This window comes from Miscanthus floridulus, chromosome 1 (genome assembly GCF_019320115.1).
Source record: "Miscanthus floridulus cultivar M001 chromosome 1, ASM1932011v1, whole genome shotgun sequence".
Classification (NCBI taxonomy): domain Eukaryota; kingdom Viridiplantae; phylum Streptophyta; class Magnoliopsida; order Poales; family Poaceae; genus Miscanthus; species Miscanthus floridulus.
In genome coordinates, this window is record NC_089580.1 from 28,306,305 (window position 1) to 28,320,375 (window position 14,071).

Sequence of the window (14,071 nt, forward strand, 5' to 3'; positions counted from 1 at the left end):
GTGGGAATTTGGTTCCCTGGCAATCATTTCCCTTGTCTGGACCGTGTGGTTCTGAATAGGCTTCCAACTCACCTACTGCCGACTCGTGGTTTTCGCATCGAGTGGCCGCCACTGGGTCACTGTTACTGCCTGAGTGCCTGGGTCAGTGGAGGGTGGTCTGGGTGTCTGACTAGCCTTCAAAGCTGGAACGGTCGGTCTCGTCGATGCCGTGCAGACTCTGCGGTGCATGTCGTTGTTGTGGAACTGATCTTATTTTTCAGATAGTTACAGCCTCTGTGCCTTGGTTTTCCATGCCTTTTCATGTTCTGGACGCACGCAGCTTTGTCCTCCCGAAACAAGTTGGTTGTTGTGAGGGGATCCTGTGCAAGACCTTTCCATCGTCTGCTCGATGGATGTCGCAATAGCTACACGACGCAGATAAAACTCGATGGAGCGTGGTGATTCTTTCTTCCGCTCCCGGTTTTCTGTGTGCGGCCTTATCGACGACAATTGACCAACGCGTAGTATTAGTGTATTACTAGCACGTTCCCGTGAAGGAGGCATGGGTTCTCCGCTCTCGCTCTCCGCCGCCGTGCAGGTGCTCAGAAGATACGTATTTATGCGACGTTCAGTCGTTGAACTTATCGAATTTTTGTAGGTTAATATTATGCAACACTCTATTGTTGAACATGTCAAATTTTTGTAGGTCAATATTCTGCTCCATACAATATAACTGGTCTAATCATCGTTCTATAAAACTTGCCTTTAAGCTTTTGTGATACCCTCTTATCACAGAGAATGCCATAAGCTTATCGCCACTTGATCTAGCCTGCTTTGATTCTATGGCTAACGTCCGCATTAATATCTCTATCCCTCTCTAGCATCGATCCCAGATACCGAAAGGTATCCTTCTTATGCACTACTTATCTTCCAAACTCACATCTCCCTCTTCCTGTACAACTCTGCTAAAGTCGCATCTCATGTATTCGGTTTTAGTTCTGCTCAATCTAAAACCTTTAGACTCAAAGGTGTGCCGTCATAACTCTAATTTCCTATTTACTCTCGCCTGGCTTTCGTCCACTAACCCTACATCATCAGCGAACAACATACACTAAGGGATTACTAAGGCAAAGAGACACAGACTTAGAGCTGACTCTTGATGAAGTCCAATTTTAATCAACAAAGAGATACGGGCTTACAGGGATGCAGAGTTTGATTTTTTTTTACATCAGTTCTAATTAGGCAGTACAGGTTTCATTCAAAGAGTTTGATGCTACCTTCTATAGTACTCTTAGTATTGATATGCAAATGTCATTTGCATGCACTATGTACAGGGTCTGCGCTGTTGGAGGCCATATCAGAGATGAAAATGATTCGAACGGAAATATGTTTACTGTTCCATCAAAGAAACATGCAGAGTTTAATAGGTCTCTTCATCCACTAGCTGTGAGAACAGCCTGCTATTTCAAACACTCTATCAGTCTGCATACTGTGCTGTTCGTCGCCCTCCCACTGCCGGTGGCGTAGTTCCTTCAGTTATGGTTAAAGGCCGTAAGCGCGGGCCTGCTCATGTTGATGAGCCACATATAGGTAATGTTGTCGTTCTCAACGCTGCTGCTTCCATTTGCTTTGCTGATTCAGTGTTTGCCTTCATAGGCATATACAGAGGCATTCATTAATTTCCCTTTCCGATACACCTTCGGATTCGAGAATGGCAGTCTCACAAACACGCCTGGTCAGGCGACCGGCTAGGTGATTCTAGAATTTGTGACGCTTCCTCTATGTCACCTTCGGATTCGAGAATGGCAGTCTCACAAACACGCCAGGTCAGGCGACCGGCTAGGTGATTCTAGAATTTAATATTTACTCCCCTGTGATGTTGCCTACTTCTATGTATATCATATCTAATGCTTTCCTGTCTCTGATGTCAAGTTTCACATTTTTGCAAACCATGCTGAGACTACTGCCTGCTTCTTCTATGACCTGTTAAATATTTTTTTTACAATCAGTAGGATGATTCTTCCTATAGTCAGTAAAATTCGTCAAGCTATGCCAGCACAGACCACGTATGTCGTCATACTGACCAATCTCTGTTATTTCTTTGCAATACATATGCCACGCCCAGGGTCGTTCATTGCCGCTGAAAGCCGCATTATATTTTTTAGTCAACGAACAGTACTTTTCTCTCACACCAAATCAGCCAACAGTATTTTCAGCCATGACTTATCAGCCAAACAAACACAAACAAACAGGACAATAGCTCCCGGAGCAAAAAAGGGTACGTGCTCTTAATTTACCGGCCAAACAACCAGCACTGCTCTTCCATGACACACCGCCAACACTTCCTCTTTTATCAGTATTCCTTCACACATATATATTACTTGCAGAGAATTCGGCGCCCTTGCTGTGCGGGCCATGTGTACCGTTGTACGTAGGGCTGGACAAAATACTCGTGGCTCACCAACTCGCTCGACTCGTGTTCGGCTCGGCTCGGCTCGGCTCGTTTTAACTTTTTCACGAGCTAAGCTGGAAGTCTAGCTCGCTGTTTTAATGAGCCAGCTCGCGAGCTGCTCACAAGCTGAGGCTTATCAGCCCACGACCATGAATCAAGAAGATGATGATATTGACCTAGAAGTGTACACCTATTCCATTGATATGTAATCCTTATTTTTAGTTATTTCATATGAATTTTGATTTTATAATTGTTGTGTTACTTAAATGTTGATTTATGGATTGTTTTTCAGGGAGAAGATGATGCTGACATTGAATTTGTGGACTTTTCTAAGTCTATAGTGGTAAGCAACCAGTAAGTATGCTGGAACTGCATAGATCATTGATGGACTAACTATGTTACATGGTTGATACTTTTGATAAACTTGATATGTATTAATTATGTATGGTTGCATAATGTTGGACGTCATATTCTGGAATTATTGTGGTATGAACATTATAAACATGTGTGTTCTATTTTTTTAGTAGCTCGTGAGCTAAACGAGTCAGCACGAGCTTGCTAATGAGACGAGTTAAGCTGCCCCTCTAGCTTATAATATTAACCAACCGAGCCAAGCTGACTCGTTAGCTTAACGAGCCAGCTTGAACTGGACCCGAGCTGGCTTGATATCCAACCCTAACTAGTTATAGGACTATGAACCAACAATCCGTGTATAGATATATAAGTGGACTCTGTATAGGTCCTTTTTGTAAATGATGTCCCTACAACACAGCATTAGGCCTTGTTTAGTTGACGTTTTTTTAGCGAAACGGTACTGTAGCACTTTCATTGTTATTTGGCAATTAGTGTCCAATCATAGTCTAATTAGGCTTAAAAGATTCGTCTCATGAATTTCGTCTAAACTATGTAATTAATTTTATTTTTTATTTATATTTAATGCTTTATGCATGCGTCTAAAGATTCGATGTGACGAGAAATCTTGAATTTTTTTGCAAAATGAGAGGAACTAAACGCACCTTAGTGCCCCCATTTTTGGATATGCGCTTTGCTGCCATCACCCTACCAATGTCATTTATGATTCCATCCTCTTTAGTTAGAGGATCCATATGAATCTGTGCCATATAATATAATTAATCATTTCTTCATGATGTGGTATGCATTACAATCATTTTAAATCAATTTATACAGTGGTCAGCTGTACGACTAGGATTATCTATGGCGTACCATTTTAATCAGAAATATTATTTACCTACTAAAACATTTTTCCTTACGTAGGGCGGACCTGGTGTAAGCGGTAGAGTCTTACAGCCTATGATCGAAAGGTCCCGGGTTCGAGTCGCAGTCTCCTCGTATTGCGCAGGCGAGGATAAGGCTTGTCACTGACACCCTTCCCCAGACCCCGCACAGAGCGGGAGCTCTCTGCACTGGGTACGTCCTTTGAAACATTTTCCTTATGTGCCAATCCACACAACAGCTCGCATGCCCATGGCGAACACCAGTCCAGGGAAAACCTCTTCTACATCGTCAGGGGCAGATCCAACGGTTGTCAGGGGCGGATCCAACGGTGGGGCGGGGGAGCCCCCATGAACTTTTAGACAAATTTCTATAGTGTAGGAGGGCAGGGGGCTGAGACTTAAGATCGAACAGCAGTGTCGTTCAGCCCCCTGAAATATTTCCCGGATCACTTAAGATCGAACACTTAAGATCGAACAGCAGTGTTGTTCAGCCCCCTAAAATATTTCCTGGATCCGCCCCAGTACATCGTCCTTGATTGTAAGTGTTCAATATTGTTCATAACAACAGCCCACGTCTCCATGAGGACAGACGTAGAACCGTTATGACACCTCAGGTACTTATAATGAAAAAATTGCATACTGTGATGCTTCCTAGCCCGCGCAACTGCGCGGACCTTCCTGCTAGTTCCTATAGAACCCGTGAGCTGCGACCGTCTATCGTTTGTTGGGAGCGACGCGCGCGGTCAGGAGCAAGAGCCAGGACAGTCGAGTAGGGGCAGGCTGGTTGCGCCTCCCCGTGATAGGGACATGCCTGCCCGTGTGTGTGGTCTTCACCGACCCGGTACGGCTGGTTGGTTAGCCCGGCAGGGCCACCTGCGGAGGCAGCCCCAGGCCAGGCCCCCATCTCAAGGCGCCTTGACGGATCACTCAATGCATGCAAAAGCCACCACCAGCGCCGCCAGGTCAATATGGGCGTCACACAAAGGCAAAGCAGGGCCGTGCGTGCATGTGCGATGCCCGTGTGCCGTGCGACGTCTTCGTGCCTACGCTGCTACGCGCATGGACCTGCCCCTCTTTACTCGGCTGCCGGCTTGCCCCCAGGCCCTGGCCAAGCATCCCCGCCCACGGGACGAGCTAGAGTTCACGAGCGCGTACACGTACAGCTGCGGGCCACCGCGCTGGATCGATCAGGTTCGGCGAAGACATTTCGCACTCGCACACGGACACTGTGCCTAACGGTAGAATACTCCTCGTACCCAATGGCCAATGCCAAGTTGTGTGTCTCCCCTCTCTCCGTGTAGCGAGACCGGACCCCGCCGGCCCGGCTGGACCCCCACCACACCCACCGCCCGGCCGCCCGGCCGCCCGACTCGGACTCGGACTCGGACTCGCTAACGCCAGTGCAGTCGTCACGGGGCGACGGGGCGGCAATGTCTCCCGGTCGCGTCAGCTTTGACGTTCGTTGCGCTGCGCTTTCTAGAAGCAGCGGCCATCCAACACCTGTCCACTCGGCCACGTACCCCGGCCCGTGCAGTGGGTGCACAACCAAAAAAGTCCGCTTATCATCGCAAACTGTGAGCTGGGCCGGAGTTTGCCGAGGTGTACTGTACTATATTGATCGATGACGATGATTGGCCATTGCCGTAGTAGTGCCAGATGACAAGATTAACAGGCTGACACGTTTATGGGATCTAGGGTGATTTTTTTTTTCTCCAAGCTCCTCTGTGTACTCTACCAAACTTGTGGCTCCGACTCCGAGTGACCTGGCCATACGTAAGTATCGCCAACACACCTTCACAACTCACAAGTACACCTTTCTTCTCCTATGCCACCCGGAGAGGCTATGTGTCCACCTTTACCACCATACCTTGCCCCACCGTCCTAACTCCTAGCGCCCCGTGCGTACCAGCAATAGGTTCTACGGTGAGTGACCGTCAAATTTCGTTGAATACGTACCAGCAATAGGTTCTATGGTGTGGTTGCTGGTCACGTCGCCACTACCACGCACGTTTGTTATTATTATCTGTGTTTCCAACTACCAACGGATAGCATGGCAATAAATTTGCATAGTCAAAGCATGTTTCACAGGTTCACATGCATAATTATACTTGAAACTGCATAATCAGACTTGAAACTAATTCACCCCACCACTGCATAATAATGAGCGGGTTTCCATGTTCTCATATACCTTCGCAATGCATAATGATATAGACACTTCTCTAAGAGATTAGGAAACTGGTTGAAGTACGCAATCAGCCTACCACATATCAACAATACCTGACCTACATAGCAATAACAGACCAGTGACTAGTCGATAACCCACAATCTCCGGACAAAATAAATTGAATGTAGATACTCAGGTATTAAAAAAAGGATGAGTCAACAAGCACTCCATCAATAAACTTGTCCATGGATGGCTCTACATTTTTCTTGGGAGGCAGGGGAGTCCTCTACCTTTTTTTTTAACAAAAGGAAGAGAGTATGTATAAGTTACCAAACCTTAGACCCAAACTTAAAAAAAGAGGGGAAATATTTAGAAATACTCTAGCCACAAATTAGGAGAGCTTTTACTGTTGACTTGGCTTTTTATGGCAACCAAAGCCCTAAAAAAGATGCTTCCACTGCAGAAGGGACAGATGCTCATTAGTATCAAATGTTTCCATGTCTCCAAATGGTTCAATAGGCAACTATTAATTACCAATTCTCTAAAGATTCCACTACCAAAGGCATTTCTGGCTTCAATGATCATGTCCAATTCATTATGCATTAAGTGATGACGGAGTAATTATCGGCTAGCTTTACCTAGCGAGACGAAGTATGTATGCCTATGAGCCGATGCAGGGTGTGCCAAAGCTGGATGGTTTCACACTGGACGTGTACTTGATCTGTGTCGTTTCTGATTGGCGTAGTTGTATTTTCCACATTGAAATCGGGTTCCTTAACAACGACTATAACGAAGAGTGCTACGTATATTCCTCGTTTCGCCAGTTCGTCCAACGCCAGCTGACTGGTGAATGGTGATGTCCGCATCAAGTGGACGCAATCACTTACCCGTAACGTCCATGCCGGTGCCACACCACATTTCTACTGCTCGTCCACGGCACACGGATAGGTGCAGTGGACCTGCGGCCAGGGATCATTTCATTTGCGTTGGAAGTTGGAATAGTCGCGAGTGCACGGCGTCAGTTGTGCGGCCGTCACGGCCCGGCCTCGTCGTCGTCGTCGTCGAAGACGTGCAGCGCGCGCAGGTCACTCCACTGTACGTTCCGACCTGATTTCCGTAAGCTGTAAGTAAAAGGCTTTGCCCGGCGAACGGTCCAAACACACGTTTGGATGCAGCAGACCAGGCAGTCGCTTTCGCCTCCTCGCCGTACCAACTCATGAAAAAACTAGTCGATCAAGAGATCAGAACTATTCTGTAGGCGCTCTCCACGATGGGCAGTCGATCTTCTTGCTCTGCTGAGTCGAGCCTGCAGCCCAGCACGAAGGAGAACACGATGCTGCCGCAACCGCATTTCGGCGAGGCAGGCAGCCATGGATTCTCCTTCAGTTCAGGGCTTCAGGGTGTGAGGTCTCGCGGACAGCAGCAGCAGGGAACGTCGTTCTCCGGTCCACGGCCGGCGTCGCCCTTTAATTTTCTCCACACGCAACGGGCAAAAAGTCTGCCACAGCCCACAGAGCCGCATTCCTCGTCGGACTCGTGAGCGGCGACCGGCCGGCCGGCTCACCGACGCCCCGACGCCTGCCGGAGGCGACACGTAACGCGCCCACTCGGTCGTCGCCACGACTCGCGCACGAGCTAGGCACAAGTGACGGCTGGCGGGCGGCCGTGGTGGCACCTCCCCGTGATATAACTCGTAGCAACTCGTGTTCTAGCACTTTCTGGATCGAAGACCGTCGCTCTCCGTGCAGGCCCGGCCGGGCCGGAGCGTGCCACAGAGTGTGGATTGGTTCAGCGAACACGTCCAGCCGTTGGCTCGCAGCCGGTCGATCTCGCCCCCGCACACGGACACGGCGCACGGCAAGTCGTCAGCAGGGGAAAAGCACGCTGCCGTAATGCCGATGATATCTGGTGGCAAAGCGATCGTGGCTGTAGAGAGTAGAATTGGGAGCCAACAGGGAATCAAGTTGATCTCCAATGAATATATATCGAGTACAACCGGGTGTTCCCAAAATTTTGCAAAAAAAATTTCCCGTCACATCAAATCTTTGGACGCATGCACGAAGCATTAAATATAAATAAAAATAAAACTAATTACACAGTTTAGACGAAATTCACGAGACGAATCTTTTAAGCCTAATCTATACAATAGTATAATAAGCGTGCAATCAAAAACTCCGTCTCCTCTCACAGAACACTGTTACCGGCACAGGCAACGCGCGATGTGTTTTTCCCTGATGAACAGTAACGGATTTTCGTAAACAGTAACCGGGTTTTGGAACAGTAACGGGTTGCTATGAACAGTACTTACCCGTTAAGGAACAGTGCCACCCTGTTTTTTTCTCTTTTTTTTGGACGCAAAACAAATATTTTTTCCCCACTATTACCCGCGCAAAGCGCGGGGTTCCCTGCTAGTTAAATTATGATTGGACACTAATTGCCAAATAACAACGAAAGTGCTACAGTACCATTTTCCAAAAATTTTCGCCAACTAAACAAGGCCCGGGTTGCAGACTTGGCAACCAAAATCATTTAGCGCACAACGTGCGCGTCGTGGGAGCGGGCGGTGACCGCGCACACGCTCCGTGCTGTTCCCATGCCCGTAGGCCTACGTGTACACACACACAATACATGTCCCCCCCCTACAGTCTGGCGTGTGATCGGAACAACGCATAGACTGGACCGAAAAGCTTCGAACGTCGGTGTACGAAGCCCCTTTGTCATGATGTTCGCATACTGTTCGCCGGTCGGAACATAGAGGATGTGGAAGTCGCCGAGCTACACGTGCTCCCGAACGAAGGGATGTTCCTATGTGTTTCGTGCGCTTGTGGGGCACCAGATTGGCAGACATGTACACCGCAGACACGTTGTCACAGTAGGCCACTGTGGCCTTGGAGAGGGAACTTCGGAGTTCGCCGAGGAGCTGCCGTAGCCAGATGCATTCCGTGGCTGTGTTCACCACTGCACGGTACTCCGCTTCGGCGCTCGAGCATGACACGGTGGGCAGCCATTTGGAGGACCACGAGACCAGCGAGTCGCTGAGGAAGACACAGAAGCCCGAAGTAGAACGCCGGGTGTCCGGGCAGCCAACCCAGTCGGCGTCGGAGTAGGCCGTCATGGCGAGGTCCGCGGATGCGCGGAGGTGTAAGCCAAGAGACGTCGTCCCGCGCAGGTACCGAAGAATCCGTTTGAGCATGGCAAGGTGCGGTGCCCGCGGATCGTGCATGTGTAGGCATGCTTGCTGCACTGCGAACGCCAGGTCCGCCCTGGTCACCGTCAGGTACATCAGCGCACCCGCCAAGCTACGGTAGGAGGAGCTGTCGTCGATCACGGCGCCTTCAGTGGACCGCTTGCCCTTAGAGTCGATGGGGTGGACACCGGCTTTCACTGCGCCATTCCAGCGTGTTCCAGAATGTCCTCGGCGTAGCGTTCCTGGGAGAGGAAGAACCCAGATGGTGTTCGCTTGACATCGATGCCGAGGGAGAATCGGAGTTTGCCCATGTCTTTCACCGTGAAGTCAGCCCGTAGGCATTCGATGATGTTCTAGAGGAGGGCGGGGTTGGAGCCGGTGAGGACGATATCGTCCATGTACAACAGGAGGTAGGCGATGTCATGCCCCTACTGTAGGACGAAGAGTGATGTGTCGGAACGTGTGGCATGGAAGCCGAGCTTGACGACGAAGTTGCGAAACGGGTGAACCAGGCGCGCGGTGCTTGACGGAGACCATACAAGGACTTGTCGAGGAGGCAGACGACGTTCGACTGTGCTTGGTCAACGAAGCCGATCGGCTGTTGACAGAGGACTCGTTCGTGGAGGTGTTGAAAGCTCTAGTTTGGTTTTGGTGAATTGATGAAACCCTATGTGCTAACCTAGTTTATCAAAGTGATTATGAGATAGGTGGAACATTCTAAGTAGTGAAGCTAGTGAAGATCATGATGTGATGATGGTGTGGACATGATGATCAAGTGCTTGAACTTGGCCATTTGTATTGACATAGCAACCTTGTAAGCTTAGCCAAAGTCCTCCCACTCATCTCCATCATTGATTCATCATCTTTGTAAATTTGGGAGAGAATCCAAGTGCATTACTTGAGTGATTGCATCTAGATGCACTTGGCGTTCATGTTTCGTTGTGGGATTCGCTTGTTACTCTTGGTGGTTGCCGCCATCTAGACGGCTTAGAGCAGCGAGGATCGTCGAGCGGAGAAAGGTGCTTGTCTCCAGCTCTGATCATGGTGATTGTGAGGGGTTCTTGACCTTTTCCCGATAGAGAGCCAAAAGGTACTCTAGTGCATTGCTCGTGGTCTATGTGATCCTCATCTTGTGTTGGTTGTGCAGCACCCTATTAAGGGTTTAGTGTGTGATGCCAATTAGTGCGTGAACCTCTAAGTGAGTGAATCGCTACAATGAGGACTAGCTTGTCGGCAAGCAAGTGAACCTCGGTAAAAAAATCTTGTGTCACCTTGTCCAAGGATTTCATTAGTTATCTTGTGATTGATTGATTGGCTCCATCTTGTGATTGGCTCATACATTGACACGTCGATATAATCATCGTCATCCTCTCTTGTATTACATTCCTAGTGTGTAAGCTAAGCTCTTTAGTGTAATTAGTTTTAAGAGCTAGCTTGCGTCGGGACTGGTAGTTAGTGAGGCTCTTTAGTTAGTCTTTGAGAACTTACTAACTTAGTGTAGTGACATAACCAATGTGTAGATAGAGACTATAACAACTAGAATTATGGTAGGTGGCTTACATTTTTAGTAGGCTAGCGCAACACTCGCTTCGCTGTCTATTTGACTAACCACTTTGCTTAAGTGTTGTTGTAGAAATTTTTATAGGCTATTCACCCCCCTCTAGCCATTAGGACCTTTTAGGAGTCCATGGAGGAAGGCATTGGATACGTTGTTGATGGTAGTTAACAACCATTATAAATCGTTAATTAAACATGTATAAGGGTTTAAATGTAATCATCAATGAAGGTTTAGGGGGTTAAACTAATGAATTCCATGAGTTTTGACGATTTCATGACTGCAGGAGCAAAAAACAGCTCCTGGGACCACTGTCATACATCCAAACAAGCAAACCGACATCAACAAGTGATTCTACCTGCAACACCTATGAAAGTCGACTCAAGACGGAGTCCAAGCCTTGCCACCAGAAGGAGGAGCCCACCTGGCACCATAGTGGGCTAGCCGGCCCACTAGAGAGACCGCTCGGTCCATGGGGGTGGCCCATCGCCCTCCACCATCATGTATTCCTTCCTACGATCTACACCATTGATTCGAAGGTGGTTTTAGGTCAGTTCATCTAACGGTGGTCAGGAGAGTTAATGTGGATCGATGACATGGTAATTTCTTGCTCCCTACTCCTCCTAGAGTCCTTGCCCATTACTCTACCTTGATTCCTTGGCTGCTACTCTACCTCTGGCCTATATATAGCAGCCCCTACCCTCCTCCCTCATAAGATCCTAAAACCCTAATTCATATCCTCCTCGTCAGGATCCCACTAGCGGAATGAAAATAAACATCTAGCGGAAATGATACAAGGATCCGTCTGTGCCCACCAGAAGAATCCTCCACACAAGAGCTGCACCTACAACAGGGTAAAATAAACCCTAGGTACACAATGTACTCGTAAGACTTACTTAACTAGTGGGAATAGTTTCCTGACTCCAAGGGGTACGATAGGCAATATGAGTTTGATGTTTTCTTTTTATTTGTGAAAAGCATTACTAGAAGTACAACCTTAAGATCAAGTTTTATTAGTAGTCATGATTACTTCATTAGCTAACCATTCTAGTTAAGCACATGTTCTACTTTCAAGCAAGGGTTGAGCAATCAGAACCAATTCACCATCTTTCATATTTCAGTTCTTACTACGGTGCTAGACCATAGCCAAGTCGTACCATCTCACATAAATGGTAATTTGCGAACCAATGTATCCCAGCTGGGTACCCCAAAATATACGCCCCATTTGTACCCTAGGCACAAACAAGACCAACCCATTCCACTCCTGTCGAAGGGGTCTAGATCCCCGTCCAAACTTAGACTTCAAGCCCCCACACTTGAGACCTGGTCTCAACATGGTGCTTAGACCTCCACCTTTCTCCGCCTCCAATCAGTCGGTCCGGAAAGAGAGAACCCACGATAAGAGTGTAACAAACCTTTCCGCTCCCATAAGCAAGTATGTGCTTAGGATAATAAGTCTGTGACCTGACTACCATCTACGGCAACGGACGGTCCTCAATCAACATGGACAGGAAAAATAGTCTAACCAAGCTAAGCCCGTGGCCACGGGACACAACTCGTCACACCCACCATAACACATACCATATCCTTGCTCGGTCTCTATTTTTACTTTCATCATTTTATCTTGAGAGTAATTATAATACTCACCTATTGTGAGGAACGACAGGTTACTCACGCTACCAAAAACCTAAGCATAGTAGCTACTCGAACCTGCACTAGTAAGACTCATAGGACAGATATATCTATACATGTGGTTTCTATAAAATTATTGTAACATAAATACACATAACATATAGATACAATGATTATAAAAAATAAGGGGTTATGCACCGGGGCTTGCCTTGGGCAGGCGCGGTGTCAGCTGAGTCAGTCATCTGTGGCTCCGGAACCTCCTCCCTCACGAGGATCAACTCCTCATATTGCTCGATGATCTCCTTAAACTCGCGATCGTCTATGGTCACTATCTCCACCAACTCGTTCTCTACATGCATGTGATGATGATGCAATACAACATTTAGGGAACAACAACTTTTAAAATAAGAATACACATATCAAGCTACTAAGCTAGCTCTAATGACTAAGATACTGAGCTAACTATCATCTTCATCAAGCAAAGTGTTGGGTTCAACTAACAAACACTTGACTTTGTAAATTAAGGATACATCTTTATTTCTACTAGTGATTTAATATATATTGAAACAAAGAGCATTTAACTATCCTAATGCTTAGTCTATTCTAAGGCTATAAAATTACAGTGAACACATAATAATATAATAAAACTGCTGTAAAAATTTCAGGATCAAAACTATCACCAATTCACCACAAAAATTCCTATAATAATCAACTTAATAATATTAAGCATTCTCATACTATTTAATAGTTCCTAGTGTCAACACATATAAACATGAACTAAATACACTAACAGATATATCACAATTTTAGGAACCTAATAAAATTTATTTTATAATTTTTGGACTCCTACACAATTTTATATTAATTACCAAAGATCAGCTCAGAAATTAAATTAGAAAACTATTTTCTAATTCCTTGGAAAAAGAAAATAGATTCACCGCGCGGCCCACAATGCGTAACCCACGTGACATAGCGCGCGCGTAGCGGTCCGCTTTTGCGGCCCATGCGCGAGGCGCCCGCACACTGGCGCTTTTGCAACCACGTCCTCGGTTTCCTCCTGAATCACACCGAAGTTCAAATACTATTTTCCCATCTCACAGACCTCCTCACTTAACCCCCGACCTTTCCCTAATTCAACCGTGCGCACTTCGAGCGACTCAGCGCACGGCGGCACAGCGGGCGGTGACACGGCGCGATCGAGCCGGCCAATCGTGTCGGCCGATCGTGCCGGCCACCAGAGGCTCGCGCTGGCCCGTCGGTCGGACTGACCTTCGACTACGGTCCAACCGCCTACACGAAGCAGCAACACGAGGCGGTGGGACGCGCTAGAGTGAGCTACAGTGACGCATGGCCGTTCACGGCAGCGGCGCACCCGCTCCGGTGAGTTGGGGCTGCTACAGACCTAATTGGAAAGCGAGTGAGCATCAGGAGACTACCATGGACCAAAATGAGGTGACGGTTGGGGTAGAGGATGATGGAGAAGGGGTGACCATGTGCGTCCGAGCTGTGCAGCGGCACACTGTGGTGGCACGATCGCGTTAGCGGCGACGTGGAGGCGTTAGCAGTTCCTCTAGCATGCTCAAAGTGGAGAGAGAGGCAAGACAAAGCTGGTAGTGCAAGTGAATTGGCTTGGGGTGGTGGTGGGAGGGCTGCCCTTGACCACGGCCGATCGCGGCCTTATCGGCATGACGGCGGGGAAAGCTCCAAATTCGAGCTTGGCAATGTGTGCTTCATGGCTAGATGGGGTTGGGTCGCTGGAGAACTCACTGGTGGGGCTATAGACAGGCAGAATTGATTAGAGATGACATCTCACTGTCTAACGTGCTGGCGTGGCTCCGACAGCGGCAGCAGAGGGAAAGAGGGAGAT

The 14,071-nt window shown here is 47.9% G+C and overlaps 1 protein-coding gene across 1 annotated transcript; it reads right to left on the reverse strand.

The window, feature by feature from the left end:
* Positions 1 to 6,863: 6,863 nt before the first annotated feature.
* Positions 6,864 to 9,113, reverse strand: LOC136453672 (uncharacterized mitochondrial protein AtMg00810-like). The gene is made up of 2 exons (XM_066454235.1): positions 8,664 to 9,113; positions 6,864 to 6,923 (listed from the first exon to the last, which is right to left on the reverse strand). The coding sequence occupies exons 1-2, from the start codon at positions 9,111 to 9,113 to the stop codon at positions 6,864 to 6,866; spliced, it is 510 nt and encodes a 169-aa protein (XP_066310332.1).
* Positions 9,114 to 14,071: the final 4,958 nt, after the last annotated feature.

Bases quoted from the DNA above. Each gene is read 5' to 3' on its own strand.
- LOC136453672 (XM_066454235.1), bottom strand. From the start codon at position 9,113: ATGTACCTGACGGTGACCAGGGCGGACCTGGCGTTCGCAGTGCAGCAA. The intron at 6,924-8,663 runs GTGCCCCACAAG...CGGAACGTACAG, and splicing joins TGTACATGTCTGCCAATCTG to TGGAGTGACCTGCGCGCGCT.